The following is a 15,956-nucleotide window of genomic DNA, read 5'->3' as shown; positions in this document are numbered from 1 at the left end:
TGGTTTGATTTGGATGGAGGAAGAGGAGGCGGAGGAGGAGCAGCAACAGTTACTAGCCCTTTTAGAAGATAGCAGGTGAGAGGGGCTGCTCATAGGAGGCCTTACCCAGCACACAGGGTGTACAGGCCAAGAGTCAATTTCTTGGAACTATCTGAAGAGCAGTGCATCAGGAGGCTGCTCTTCTCCTGGTAGGCTGTGACAGAGCTCTGCAGTCTGCTGCAACAGGACAAGCTGCTTACTGGACATGGGGCCCATTCTTTGCGAGCGGCTGTCAAAGTCATCACAGCCCTTAACTCTTTGCCACTGACTCCTTCCAGTCTGCTACAGGCGACATCTCCTGCATATCCCAGTCTGCAGTACACAGCTGCATTAAGCACATCAGCAATGCCCTGTTCGCCAGGGCTAACCAGTACATCACTTTCCCCATTGACGACTGTAAGATAATTCCTTCCTTATCCTTTTAACAGATTCGTAAAGCTAGAGACAATACTATGTCTGGAAAATTAACTTCATTTATTCTTGCTTCAGAACATTCATCTTAAACATTCCATACAGAATAGTACACATTTAGCACCACGTCTGAAACCATCTGTGCAGGGAACTTCTCGGGGGATATCGAGAGAATGGCTTATCTAAACCTATTCATATACCTGGCCTTGTCGGCAAAGCAAAGCTCCTACTGAGTCAAATGTTGGATCTCTTTTTATAGCATTTTCTACCCTGCTGAATGTTAAACACGGGGCGGGGGTCAATTTTGCAATGATGGCAGGTTGGCAGCAGGGGGAGTGAAGGTGCGCATGGCAAACCCACATGAACAAAACTTACCGTTTCCGATGCGATCGCATGTTGATTGCTGATGATTAACGTCCTCTCTGGGTTTCGCGCCCAGCTGCCAGTCTGATTGACAGGTTGGCTGCTGTCAGGAGCTGCAACGCGAGGTGGGGGGGAGAGAAAGAGAGAGAGCGAGACATCATCTGGTGCTGGACTGGAAGATCGGGGTGGGGGGCGAATGGAAGATCGGGGTGGGGGGCGAATGGAAGATCGGGGTGGGGGGAGAATGGAAGATCCGGGTGGGGGGAGAATGGAAGATCCAGGGGGAGAATGGAAGACCGGGGGGGGAGAGGAGAGAGGGGAAGATCGGGGGAGGAGAGGGGCGTGAAGAGGGGGACATTGGAACAGGGTGCAAAGATAAATTCATTTTGTGTTTTAACTTCCTTCTATAGTGTTTTATGTAATTTATTTAGTTTCTTTTTCCATGATCCGGCCCTTGAATCAGAAGCAGTGGGCAAGCCCCATGGGTAAGTTAAAAATCATTACAATTACTTCATCTGTCACAGGTAAAGTGCCTTAAGTACCTCAATGAGGTACATTTGGCTCTTTAATTGCCGGCGGGACTTCCATTTTCGGGTCGCCCGCGCACACACAGGTGGGTCCCTGGAAAACTTGGAAGTCGGCGGATTGGAGCTGGCTTCCGAACCCGAACGGGATTTCCGCGATTTTCGGGGCCCCAACGCACCTGCAATTGCCGCCTAAAATTGAGCCCTGGGTGTTCTATGACTCTCAGTTCTTTGAACAGATTGCCAGATAGGGATGAGGGGCCTCATGTCTTTTCATACAATACAGTTACTTTCTATCATTGCTTTTCCCAAGCCATAGCTTTATTGTACAAACCTTTGATGTATGCTCCCTAGCAACATATTGGGCCCGATGTTAGCAGGGCTGCGGGTTCTCGGCGGGGGGGCTATCGGGCGCGTGGGTAACGCGCCCAGTGAAATTAGTCAGCTTCCCGCGCGATTGTAGCATTCAATCCACTAATTGGATTCACTTACCTGCTCCTCTGGGTTCCCCACTGCTGATCTGCGCGTCGGGCGGGCTGCGCATGCGCAGTAAGATCTGTCAGCTGGAGGAGCTCAATTTAAAGGGGCAGTCCTCCACTGACAGATGCTGCAACAAATAGAAAAAATCCCAGCATGGAGCAGCCCAGGGGGAAGGCTGCTCCCAGTTTAATGATGCCTCACTCCAGGTATCAATACATGGGGTGAGGAGGAGGGGGAGGACAGAGATCTTCCTCCCGGCGGGCGGGAGGAAGCGGCCTGCCTCTGCCACCAGGAAGGCCTGGCTCGAGGAGGCAGAGGAGGTCACCTGCACCACCAACATATCACCCACCTGCATACAGTGCAGGAGGCGCTCCAATGACCTCAGTAGGTCAGCCAAAGTGAGTACACTTACTCTTTCCCCTACACTCCGTCTGCCACATCACCGCCCCCAACCCACATCTCCTTCTGCACTGCCAACACTACTCTGTCACATCACCCCTCATACCCACTCAAACCTCATCCTCATCGTACCTGCACCTACTCACCTTGCCAGTACTCATCCCGCCACTACCACTCAACCCAATCCTCATACAATCTCATGGCTCTATCTCGTACTCACCCTCTCATGCATCTCTTTCACGGCCAGCCTCACTCAACCTACCACTACCTGTGCTGCAGCCACAGGGCATGCATCACATATGTGCAGTAGGCAGCGTAAGACAGACGTGTCGTGAGCATGAAGGGGATGCACAAGGGTGTTTGAGGGTTTGTCATGGTTGTTACTTATATTGAATTTCTGACCAACTCACATCACATATTATATAGTCACCACTACTGCCACGTCTTCGCAAATCTTGTCTGGTCTGTGCAATAATGCCCTTTCCTGAGGATCACTATGAAGACCCACAACTGATGCCACCCATTGTGTCACTGCAGAGTGGGTGTAGGTGTATTTGCAGGGCTCTTCTGTGCAGACAGCTGAGAGACGTCGGCGATGTCCCCGGTTGCACCCTGGAAGGATGCGGAGGAGAGGTTGTTGAGGGCAGTGGTGATTTTGACAGCGACAGGTAAGAAGATGGTGCTCGGGCCAGCCGGGAGCAGCTTGGCATGAAGGAGGCTGCAGATGTCCACGACTACATGTCGAGTGACTCTGAGCCTCCGTGTGCACTGCTGCTCAGAGAGGTCCAGGAAGCTGAGCCTCGGTCTGTGGACCCTGTGGCGAGGGTAGTGCCCTCTGCGACGCATCTCTCTCTGCGGTAGCCCTCCCTCCTGCTGTGCAGGTGGATGTGTCACAGCACTGTGTTGTGGAGCTCCACGTGTCAGAGGTGGATGGCGAGGCTGGTGATGCTGCTTGCCCTCCGAGGAGGTCATGAATGCAGCTACGGCGGCCCCCATCCGGAAGATGTACATCTGAGGGGGTCCGCAAGGTAGGCACATGTGTCTGGACACCGGGGTAAGTGTACAAGTTGGTGACTTTGATTGTCAGGAGGAGGATGGTGGAGGCCAAACTTTGTCCCAAGTGACAGAGTGGCCTCCTGCAATGAGTGAGGGTCTCCCCCCCCCCCCCCCCCCACCTGTCAAATGGACCTTTGCAGCTGCCACAGGCTGATGGCTGCAACAGGTCCATTTGAACTGGGAGTGTTTCCCCCAGTGTGGGAAACAGTCCAAGTTTGTTTTAAAATCCCACCCCTCCTCACATAATCCCTTAATCAGGTCAGTTAATGACGTGAACAAGCCAAATAAATACTTTCAAGTGGCATCCCGCTGGCTTTAATTGCCTGCGGGATTCCCACCAGCGGGGGCTGCGCGCGCACGCCGGCACGTCAGTGGGGAACCCGGAAGTGCACAGGTTCGAGGCGGGCTCCGGTCCCGCTCCGGGATTTCACGATTTTCGGGGCCCCTCCGCCAGGAACGCACCCGATAGTAGGTGCTGAAATGCTGCCCATTGCCTTTTTATATTGCCGTACTCTCCTCTTTTACACTCCCCCCTGCTGTGATCAAAAGCCTGTGTATTAAAAGTCTTTGCATTTTAATCCTATCAACCCTTTAAGCTCAATATTACCCAGCTAGTTGATTTATTTAATAATCTATATGTGCCTATCCTTACAGTACGATGTCTTCGATCCTGAAATTCATCCTTCTCTAATTTTATCAGCGTCATTGAGGGGAAAATTCAGGATTTGCGAGAACACAGTTTAAACCAATTCTGTCTACATTACTATTCTGTCTTTGTTCTGTATTAGAATAATGTAAAAATATATCTATATTCTTACAACATCAATACGAGAGAGCGCAGGGTTTTGCAGCAATGACTGGATTCCCTTATGTACAGGGTGTCATTGACTGCACACATGTTGCCACATGAATGTGACAGGTTGGATGCTGGGGGACAAGGGATAAACCCTACCTCTGTGGTTCATGACACCCCACCGCAATCTCATCACACCTGAGCAACAGGTAATCAACGCCATGGAACCAGCAGGCTCATAATTGAGTGCACTGTAGGGCTGCTCAAAATGTGTTTGATGTCTGGTCAGGCCTAGGGGCTCCTTACAATATGCCCCACAAAGTCTCCTTCATCATAGTGATGTGCTACGTGAATGCACAACCTTGCCATACAAAGAAATCTGCATTTGGAGGAGGCAGCGGCATAAGTCCTCATCGGATGAATTAATTGCTCAGGATTTCTGGTGACCAGCTATTCTTCTGCCATGAAAACTCACACAAACTCCCTCTGCATTAACAATCCTTGTTTCTTCCTTCACCACTCCCTTAATCCTACATTAAAGAACATTTAAGCCGTTCAGCCACCTTCTACATTAATGACATACTGACAATGCAGACTTAGAAGCTGCTATAAAACCATACTGCAGACCAAAGTGCCAAATATGATTAGGGTGATGAATTTAATTCCCAACACTAATTAATTTCTCACCCAAGTATCAACCCATGGTGCTTTCCTTACAGGAAGGTTTACTAACTCTATTACTCCTACGAGATGCTCCCCTTGTGGACTCAACAAAGCTGGTGGATGGCTGCTGTTGCTCATATTAGGACCCTTGCGATGCTCGTGGCTGGTGACTTGTGGGTGCTCGATCCTGAGGGCCCGGCTGCAGACTGCTGCACCTCAGTTGCTACTGGGGCAGTCTGGTCCAGCTGACTTCTTGGCACATTGGCGGGTATTGTGTTGGCCCATCAATCATATTAAAATGAGGCCTGAGAATTAAAACCCAGGCCTTATGCTGACTATGTCAGAGGGGTTTGCCACTCACCCCGCCTGATTACACCCACTCACCCCTCCCACTTCCCGAGTTAAAATCGGGGCTTTGGTTTACGAAGTGTTCAGGGAATCCACCAAACCTCACGGGCACTTTTTAAACCTACCTGACCTAAATTGAAATGTTTAGAGCTGCTTTCTAGACATTCAATTTTTAAACTATTGGGCATGGAGATGCTGTGTAGCTTTGCATCAAAATGCAATCAAATATTAAGCTGCAACAGTTTCTTTTGCATGAGTAACTTTGGCACAGCTACCAAGTGTACCACTCAAAACATAAGCCAGAAATCATGCCCCAGACCTCTGAAGTACAGAATGATGTTAGACACAAGTGTTAACATGATGCTTGAGGATTTCTCTTTCATTGTGTCACCCATATCAAATTTTTGCTGCAGTAGTAGTTTTCAAGTTACAGCTGCCTTTTGAGATCACCAGGGACCTCTCAGTATTGTTGAATCTGGTGCGGTAAGTGCAAGAACGGAAATAAGATGACTCCTCTGAATATTTTTGGCCTATTCTATTACCAGTGTGACTCAGGATGTGAACAGGAAATGCGTTTGACTGCTCAAAAGAGCTGTCAGAGGTATAATTTGCTGGAGCTACTTTTGTGAAACACTGGTAACTGGTACAGGGCAGAAAAATGGATCGGACTGTTTATTTCAAAGTCTCGCACTCACAAGTTGTTTTCACTGGTAGGTGATGTCATCTAAACTTTACAAGTGTCCCACCTATGTTGGAAGTTAAAATAATAATTCATTTGAATATTTTCAAATTAATAAAACTCCAAATTATGCACAAATATACCAGGGCAATTTTGGTATTACATTAAGTGTAATAGCGATCTGTTTCATTTTCCCATTGCAAACATTCTTAACATACAAAGGTGCAATACAGCAAACTTGAATTCAAGTTTTTATGGTTGCTGTATCAGTGTGATAAGATGACTGATCTTGCAACAATATCATGGATTGAAATTTTGCATACACTAATAGCTGTGCTAAAATTATGTGCTGTAGTGTATAGTTACGTATCCAAATGTAATTGGAAAATGGAGAGTAATTAGATAATTTGCCATATATTTATATAAAGAAAAATGTGTGCAGCATCTGGAAATGTGTGATATACTGTACTATTCTGTGTTGTGCTGTACATATACCAATGAGAAAGTGAAAAAAACAAAAGAAAGTTTAAATAATATTTGAATAAATAGCCATTCTTCATGGATGAGCCTAGACAATGCATGTCAATAGGTATTCACAGCTGAGCCCAGTCATGTCTTCGGTGATGTTCACATGAATGACTTCCCAGCAGAAACCACTGGATAGTAACCAGGACCTTGTGTCGTGGCCCATTTTCTCCTCTCACCCACCAACTGACGACCGTGTCCCATTGTCCCTACCTTCCCTTGGCTGATTGGTGGACGTGACATGGGCTGGAGATACAGTCAGATGTTACAGTATGCAATGCTTAAATGTTCAATTCACAGGGTTGATTGGGAGTGATTTGAGTGCCTGGATGGTGAAAAAGTACATTTATCAGATTGGAGTTGATCCAATTTGTCTTCTGTACAGTGTTGTGTTGCATATTGTTCTCAAGTACATTTGCCATTGTAATCACAATTTTTGTAACCAATTCTGGTTTTGAATTGGGAAAGTTCAGATAACACTTATGTTCCAAATGCTAATAGTTTTGATTCGATCTGCTAGGATCCATAGCGTATGGTATGTCCGGGTAGCAAATTAAAATTTCATCTGCTGTTCGAAAGGTTGTGACTGTCATGTTCTGTGTACATCTATCTATCCATCTATTCATTTTCTAGCCATGTCCGTAGTACCAGCTATCTTGGAACAGGTAAAATCATGCCATGTCAGATTGCCCCCTCCTTGCTGCGTTCTCTTGTGGCTGTCTTCCCAACCATTCCCTGCTGCAACTAAACCCCACCCCCAGTCATTACCACATGCCTCCTTCTCAAGATAGGACCTACCCCTTGGCACTACTCCCTGAACTGCGATCTCAAGTCCCATGCCCCTACTAACACTCTTAACACTTTAAAATTCCTTGTGCATTTACAGCACTTTTAAAATAATAAAATCACAAAAAACTTAAGTAAGGTTGGTTGTGGCTGGGAGAGTGGTAGTTGTGGGGGTATGACCAAGGAGGGAAACTTGTCAAGCAGTACTTTGATGGACAGTTTTGACTAATTGTGGCGGATGCCTTTTTGATCTTCCTTTGTTTCAGCTGAATATCAAAGGGAAAAGAAGGATAGAATGCAGGGTGGTAGCACTTATTTGTCAGTGCACTTCTACTTTGTCAGATGGCTGATAAGTCAGAGCTGATAGAGTACTTAATGAGCACCCAGTCTCTCGTAAAACACTTGATCATGGACTGGTTCAAAATAAGAGCGCTACTTCTGAAATCTACAAAAGGTTCGAGATGTTATTGTGAAACCTGTACAGTAAATTAAGTGAAGTATTATAATCTAATCGGCCTCCTCCCAATATCCCCACCATCACAGAAGCCAGTCTTCAGCCAATTCGATGCACTCCACGTGATATCAAGAAATGGCTGAGTTCACTGGATACAGCAAAGGCTAAGGGCCCCGACAACATCCCGGCTGTAGTGCTGAAGACTTGTGCTCCAGAACTAGCTGCGCCTCTAGCCAAGCTGTTCCAGTACAGCTACAACACTGGCATCTACCCGACAATGTGGAAAATTGCCCAGGTATGTCCTGTCCACAAAAAGCAGGACAAATCCAATCCGGCCAATTACTGCCCCATCAGTCTACTCTCAATTATCAGCAAAGTGATGGAAGGTGTCATCGACAGTGCTATCAAGCGGCACTTACTCACCAATAACCTGCTCACCGATGCTCAGTTTGGATTCCGCCAGAACCACTCGGCTTCAGACCTCATTACAGCCTTGGTCCAAACATGGACAAAGGAGCTGAATTCCAGAGATGAGGTGAGAGTGACTGCCCTTGACATCAAGGCAGCATTTGACTGAGTGTGGCACCAAGCAGCCCTAGTAAAATTGAAGTCAATGGGAATCAGGGGGAAAACTCTCCAGTGGCTGGAGTCATACCTAGCACAAAGGAAGATGGTAGTGGTTGTTGGAGGCCAATCATCTCATCTCCAGGGCATTGCTGCAGGAGTTCCTCAGGGCAGTGTCCTCAGCCCAACCATCTTCAGCTGCTTCATCAATGACCTTCCCTCCATCATAAAAAATGGGGTTGTTCGCTGATGATTGCACAGTGTTCAGTTCCATTCGGAACCCCTCAAATAATGAAGCATTCCGAGCCCGCATGCAACAAGACCTGGACAACATCCAGGCTTGGGCTCATAAGTGGCAAGTAAGATTCATGCCAGACAAGTGCCAGGCAATGACTATCTCCAACAAGAGAGAGTCTAACCACCTCCCCTTGACATTCAACGGCTTTACCATCGCCGAATCCCCCACTATCAACATCCTGGGGGCCATCGTTGACCAGAAACTTAACTGGACCAGCCATATAAATGCTGTGGCTACAAGAGCAGGTCAGAGGCTGGGTATTCTGCGGCGAGTGACTCACCTCCTGACTCCCCAAAGTCTTTCCACCATCTACAAGGCACAAGTCAGGTGTGTGATGCAATACTCTCCACTTGCTTGGATGAGTGCAGCTCCAACAACACTCGAAGCTCGACACCATCCAGGACAAAGCAGCCTGCTTGATTGGTACCCCTTCCACCACCCTAAACATTCACTCCCTTCACCACTGGCGCACTGTGGCTGCAGCGTGTACCATGCACAGGATGCACTACAGCAACTCGCCAAGGCTTCTTCGACAGCACCTCCCAAACCCGCGACCTCTACCACCTAGAAGGACAAGAGCAGGAGATACGTGGGAACAACACCACCTGCACGTTCCCCTCCAAGTCACACACCATCCCGACTTGGAAATATATCGCCGTTCCTTCATCATCACTGGGTCAAAATCCTGGAACTCCCTTCCTAACAGCACTGTGGGAGAACCTTCACCACATGGACTGAAGCGGTTCAAGAAGGTGGCTCACCACCACCTTCTCAAGGGCAATTAGGGATGGGCAATAAATGCTGGCCTCGCCAGTGACGCCCACATCCCATGAACGAATAAAAAAAGTCTAAGTAAATCTTCTGTATTTGTTCTTGTTCTTGTTTAATATTACTCAGTAACCTTGCTTTGCATTTGTAGCCTGTGATATACAGTCTGCCAATGTTATTTATCTGACAGTTGGAAGGATCAAGAGCATACAGTGGTTTGTACCTTATCAGTAAAAGAGTTAATTGTTCACCGTGTAGCCTGATGTTCCAGGTGACTTTGTGCACAAGGTCCTGTTTAGGTTCGTAGGGAGCAAAGCTTACTTGTAGAAGAAGACTTTTGCAATGGGCAAAGTCTGGGATCTGCCCTAGCTCCTGCACACATGTCCCCGGTGAATCACCATGTGTAGACTCCTACTCTAACCTAGCCTCTAAAGTCTGCACGGTGCCAATATCTGACCTGATGCTTGCAAGAGTCAAATCAAATGACATTGCATCTTCCTGAAGGCTCATCTCCTCTTCCTCCGCTGGCACGGGGGCTTCCATATTCTCATAAGCTGACATGAAAGAGAGGGACAAGGGTTAGCTTGTGGTGTGAAGTGAGAGCAGAGAGAGAGAGAGAAGTGGATGGTGAATGTATCTGCAGCTTGTCATGGGGTGAGAGAGAAGTCAGAGGGGACAAAAAGGATTCGGTATGAAGAAACCATGCATGACGTCTCCTCCAGCGTTGTCAGTCACCAGGGTTTCGATTCTTCCCCTGCCCATGTTGGCAAGCACACTTTCTTCGAGGGGGGAGCGGGTGTTCAGGTGGGCTTTTCCTCCTCCGGTGCCAGTCTGCTGTCTGGAGTTGTGTGCAATCTTCTCCTGTAAGAAAGAAGGGATTGTGTTGCTGAAAGTCTTATGAGGTGTTTGGAGAATGTGGTTGTCATGGTGGAATAGCTGATAGTGTGTGGAATGTGCTTTGTGGGTGAGTGAGGGTTGTGCTAGTGGTAAGTGTGTGAGTATGAGAAAAATGTGTGGTGCAGTGGTTGTAGGAGAGTGAAGGGAAGTGGGGGAGAGGAGTGTTGTGATTAATAAGGCTGAAAGTGGTGGAGGTGGGAGCAGAGAGTAAGAGAGCAGTATTCTTACCTTAACGACTCTAGTTAGATCATTGAATTTCTTCTGGCATCGCAGCCATGTCCTCGGTGCAGCATTTCTGGCAATTTCTTCCCACTGACAGTGGAATAGATGCCTGGAGGGCTTCCTGTTCCAAGGCATTGAGGATTTTCTTCCTCCTGGTCACTGCCTGCACTAGGGCCTCCGAGGCTGCATCATAAAACATTGGTTTCTCTTTTACTAGTTATTTCAGCCATATCTTTACTCAGAACTGTTTCCCTAGTGAATGCAGCCAGAATGCACCTATCCTTTAAAGGTGCTGGCTGCCTTTAAGTGGCGTCAGAGACACCCAATATCTGCCCTCCCCCTCACAGGCGTGCAGCCAATGAGTAGCACGGGTAGTGCTGGCTGCATGCCTGAGTGATGATATGATCGGGCAGCACGAGTATTACGGTGCATGTAGTGTACACCCCGCCCTTGCACGCCCGATTCAGAGCTGTGACTCTGAGCTGAATTTGGATTGTGCGGTCTTAGCATTTGTATTGTGCCTAATTTCCCAGGAAATTTGTGTCCTATAAACTTCTCAAAGTGCATTAAGCTGAAGGAAGAGAGAGAAGGAAGGGGAAAATGGAGTAGAGCGATGGGCTTCATGTTACTGTTAGTTTAATTTTAAAAACAAAAACACCAATTAAATTTTGACGCCAACTAATTATCCACCTGTGTTTTGCTGACTGCTAGAAAAAGTAATTCCTTGAACTATGAAACAGAGATTGCTAATACCTATTAAAGAAATAGAGAGAATGGCAGACACTACCTTTCTGTATTTTTAGTTTTATTAAAAAGAATCCGAATTTTGAAAGCAAACAAAGGGAGGAGAGGAGGGAAACAGGATGAGGAACCTCTGGTCTCTCAGCATCTTCCCTTGGAAGGAATGAGCAGGAGTGGGGGGAAAGTTGGGGACTTAAGGGTAAGGTGAATGACAGTGAAGCAAGAGCGAGTGGAGGATTCAGGAGTTGAGTAGGTAGTTCAAGTGGGGAGAGGTAGGTGTAGTGATATGTGTGAGGGGGCGGTAGAAAGGGGAGAAAGACAGTAGGAAGATGAAGGGGTAGGGGATGTGATGAGAATGTCAGGGTGGGAGTGCGGGAGCATGAGTGATAAGGGAATGGATGGGAAAGGAGCCGCCAAGGGCCTGCAATCCCATCTCAAATGCAGCCTGCAGCCATTGTTGGCTCTTTTCTGTGTTATACCAGGCCATACCACCCCACCAACAACTACCTGAAAGAAAGGATGAAAAAGATAGGAGAAACAAAGAGTTACGGGTTGAAAAAGAGAAGAGAGACAGATACACAAGATCAGGGACAGATAAGAGTGACCCTATTTCTCCAACTTACCATGTGCAACACCATAGGAGATTGACTAATAAGATATAAAATCTTGTATCTATTGTACATCTGTGCCCATCACACATCAGGTGTCACAATTGATATGCAATTCACGTATCACACTCGCACCTCATTGACTCAAATTTCATGTTCATAAAACTGCAGTGAACCCATAGCTAAACAGATAGGCAACTTACCAATAAAAAGCGGGCAAATTAAGCACATAAACTTCCAATGAAAATGTAATGAAAGCAATTACCTCAAGTGACTAATAAAAAATGAGAATGGAAGCCAATAAAATTGTCACAGATATTTTTAGAAAATTCTTTTGGCCACCATCTTCGACTCTCACTAAACTGAAAAACTTAGTAATGGAAATAAGGCTTGTAGTACAATAAAGATATTTTTAAAAATACAAAACTTATAAGTGGATCATTAAACTTACCTGGACAATGGCATTTTATGTGTTTAAAATTTGTCTATAATCGTTTTTTTGTGCCTTTCTGGAAAGCCTAGGATTTGAGTTACAAACATGAAAATGACAGACAGGTAAAGAGCTGCAGATCAGTTGAGCTTGTCCCATGCAGCCATGTTGCATTGAACAATTATAGGCTCATTAGCTTGACTTCAATTATAGGCAAGTTGCCAGAAGGGATGATTCGAGATACACTGTATAACCACCTATAAAGAGAAAGGGGTTATTAGAGACTCCCAACATGGTTTCAGGAAAGAAGGTTGTCTCACAAACCTGGTTGAATTTTTTGAGGAAGTTACTAGGTTGGTGGATGAAGGTAGCCTAATTGATATAGCATATTTGGTTTTTTAAAAAGCTTTTGACAAGGTGCAACACAGTAGGTTAATTTATAAGATAAGAGACCTGTGGGATAGGAGAGCATATCCAGGGCTGGATAAGGAATTGGTTATCACACCAAGTCCTGTTCTCCCATCACCCCTTTGCTCGCTGACCTATATTGGTTCTCGGTCCAGGAACACCTCGATTTTAAAATTCTCATCCTTGTTTTCAAATCCCTTCATGGCCTCGCCCCTCCCTATTTCTGTAACCTCCTCCAGCCCTACAACCCTCCAAGATCTCTGCGCTCCTCAAATTCTTGCCTGTTGCACATCCCCGATTTTAATCGCTCCACCATTGGCGGCCGTGCCTTCAGCTGCCTAGGCCCTAAACTCTGGAATTCCCTCCCTAAACCGCTCCGCCTCTCTCTCCTCCTTTAAGATGCTCCTTAAAACATACCTCTTTGACCAAGCTTTTTGGTCATCTGTCCTAATACCTCCTTATGTGGCTCAGTGTGAAATTTTATTTGCTAACGCTCCTGTGAAGCCCTTGGGACGTTATACTACGTTAAAGGCGCTATATAAATGCAAGTTGTTGTAGTTGGTTGCATTCTCATAGACAGAGGGTGGTTATTAATGGTAGTGGTTCTGCAGGGAGACCAGTTACTGGTGGAGTCCTGCAAGTATCGTGCCAGGACTGTTAATGTTCACTATCTATATTAATGATCTGGATGAAGGCATTGGAGGGACTGTCAGTAAGTTTGCACGGCCGCCGCCATCTTGAGTAGGATTCTGAGATGCTCAGCTGGAGCACTTGCCTATCTCAGGCGAGAGGCCACTGTAATATGCATAGGACACCGATTGCAATTCCGAAGTACAAATCGGCAGAGTTTGTGCCACGCACGCACTGCGCATTCGTGCGATGCGGCCTAACCAGGGGTCCTTAAAGACACCACTGGAGGCTGCTCACATAACAGCCCAGGTAATGTTAATTTTTATTTTTGGTGGAGCCAGGGGGAGAAGGAATGTTGCTCCTGGGCCCAGAAAAAAACTCCAAGCTGTTGCTGCCTATCCAAGGTTGCCCACAACCCATAAAACAAGTGCCCCACAAATTTAGCAGTGCGACCAATGCCTGCATAGCTTGGGCGTCAATGCCTGCATAGCTTGGGCGTCAACGCCTGCATAGCTTGGGCGCTGGCCGTCCCATTGGTATGCTTTGCACCTGTTTGACTCCCAAAAGACAGGCGCAACGCATACCAAATTCTACCCCAGTATGTTAATGAGGTGACTAGTGGTAATTAGTTTGGTAATGACCCTGATATAGTATCAGACCTTCATGTGAGGGAACACCTGGGAACAGTGACCACAATATTGTTAGATTCAACCTGATCAGTCATACAAAAGTTGCTAAAAATTCAATGCTAGTACTGGATTTTAAGAGGGCTAAATTTGCAAAAATGACAAGAGGACTTAAATCAGGTCAGTTGGGCAACCCAGTAGGCAGGGATATTAATAAAACAAATAAAAAATGGAATATCTTTAAAACTATTCCAATGCAAAAGGAAGCCATGTATATCCCTAAAGTTAAAAAAAGAGAATAAAGGGTCTTAAAACAAATCAAGCTGCTAATCCAGACAGTATATACCCGAAGTTGCTTAAAGAAATAGGAGATGTGCTGAGTGAGCCCTTTGCTCATATATTCAGTAGTTCAAGTCTTGGATCATTCCTGATGATTGGAGGGAGGCTAATATTGTACCGATATTCAAAAAGGGCAACTTCAGAACCGGGCATTATAGGCCAATTAGCTTGACATCAGTTGTGAGAAAGTTGCTAGAAGAGATCATATGGGATACTCTGTATGACCACCTTGACAGAGAAGGGGTTATTAGAGACTCATAGCATGGCTTCCGGAAATTCACGTCTTACCAACCTGGTTAAATTCTTTGAGGAGATTACTAGGTCGATGGATGAAGGTAGCCCAGTAGACATTGTATATTTGGACTTTCAAAATGCTTTTGACAAAGTGCCTCACAATAGGGTGCTATATAAGATAGAATCATGTGGGATTAGAGAGCAGATCCTGGGTTGGATAGGGAATTGGTTGCATACTTGTAGACAGAGGATTGTGATTAATGGTAGCAGCTCCACGTGGAGACTGGTTACAAGTGGATTCCTGCAGGGATCAATGTTAAGGCCATTACTCTTCATGATTTGTATCAGTGATCTAGATCTGGCATTCTGGGTACTGACTGCAAGTTTGTGAATGAATTGAAGATCTGTGCTGGTGTCAGAACTTTTGAGGAGAAAAAAAGATTACAGTCTACAATAGATGCGGTGGGATAATGGGCCTGCATCTGACAGATGATATTTAATATTCATAAATGTACTGTAATGCATGTGGGTAGGGCTAATTCCAGATATGTGTGTGCCATGCTGGGCTCTAAATTACAGTCTGAGAGACTATAGCGAAAGCAAATGGGGTATTATGATGTATAGCTAGGATGATAGAATATAAAACAAACAACATCATAGTGTCCATGTACAAGACCTTGGTTAGGCCCCATCTATAATGCTGTTTCCAGTTCTGGTTTCCTCGCATGGTGAGAGATATACAGCCCCTAGAAAAGGTTCAGAGGAGGGCCACTAGATTAATAGGCTCAGGGAGCTGGGTCTTTTAACTCTAGAAAAGCGTAGACCTTGGGTAGACTTGATTGGAGTATTTAAAATGATGAAAGGACTAGACTGTGTACATGTGGACTATATAAATTAGGATGAGCAAGGGGGCATGCGTACAAGCTATGTAAGCATAGAACTAGGTTAGATGTCAGGGAGTATTTCTTTTCTCAGAGGATCTTTGACCAACTGTTTCTTTTTTGTCAATCTTTTTCACATGTTCATGTCTAACTGACTTCTTCTAGAAAAGCATAGACTTTGGGATGATTTGATTGAGTTATTTAATACAATGACTGTGTCTGGGTGGATAGACTGTCGGGAGAACTAGGGAACATAAGTATAAGATACGTAAGCACAGAACTAGGTTAGATGACCGGAAGTTTTTCTTTTTGCAGAGAGTCATCAGCCTCTGGAGTAAATTGCTGGCTTGTGCAGTGAGTGCACATTCACTGCAAATATTCAGAAGGGAGCCAGACGGGTTTCTGGATGAGGCTGATATCGCTGCAGACAAAAGGTAGGTGAGTTGTTGGGTGATATGTCTCATTGTCACTGTCATCTTCTGGAACTTGTTTTGATTGCCTTCGGTGTCAAAAAGGAATTTTCCTGAATTCTTTTTCCCTGAATTGTCCTCTTTTTTTGCCTCTGTTTTTTACATGGCTGCTGGATGGAAGCATTGGGGTTCATGATGCTTAATTGCAAATTGACTATAAGGGACAGGCTCAATGGACCAGCTATTTTTTTTCTGTCTGTCATTTTCGTATGTTCGTATATACCTTGATCCCCAGCGCTCCCCATCTGCCAGTAGCCACGTAGTCTCCTGGAAAAGGCAAAAAAAAGATAAAAGGTGTCCGAGGCCAATTCAGGATATTA

At 45.9% G+C, this 15,956-nt stretch overlaps 1 protein-coding gene across 6 annotated transcripts in view; it reads left to right on the top strand.

Annotated features, from left to right (window-relative positions):
* LOC137334786 (FYVE, RhoGEF and PH domain-containing protein 4-like) overlaps window positions 1–15,956 on the top strand; it is a 252,962-nt gene that overhangs the window by 73,298 nt on the left and 163,708 nt on the right. For 2 of the 6 annotated variants that reach the window (XM_067999755.1, XM_067999757.1), the window contains one exon: window positions 15,482–15,600. The exons of 2 other annotated variants lie outside the window; for them this stretch is intronic. In XM_067999755.1, coding sequence (XP_067855856.1) covers window positions 15,573–15,600 — 28 coding nt within the window. In that variant the 5' untranslated portion in view covers window positions 15,482–15,572. Of the gene's footprint in view, window positions 1–5,708; window positions 5,787–15,481; window positions 15,601–15,956 lie in introns of those variants that run through there. 2 more of the 6 variants (XM_067999758.1, XM_067999754.1) reach the window with 2 other exon arrangements.

This window comes from Heptranchias perlo, chromosome 18 (assembly GCF_035084215.1).
Source record: "Heptranchias perlo isolate sHepPer1 chromosome 18, sHepPer1.hap1, whole genome shotgun sequence".
NCBI classification, from domain to species: Eukaryota; Metazoa; Chordata; class Chondrichthyes; order Hexanchiformes; family Hexanchidae; genus Heptranchias; species Heptranchias perlo.
Note: the sequence above shows the minus strand (reverse complement) of the source record. Positions and strands in the feature narration are given on the sequence as shown.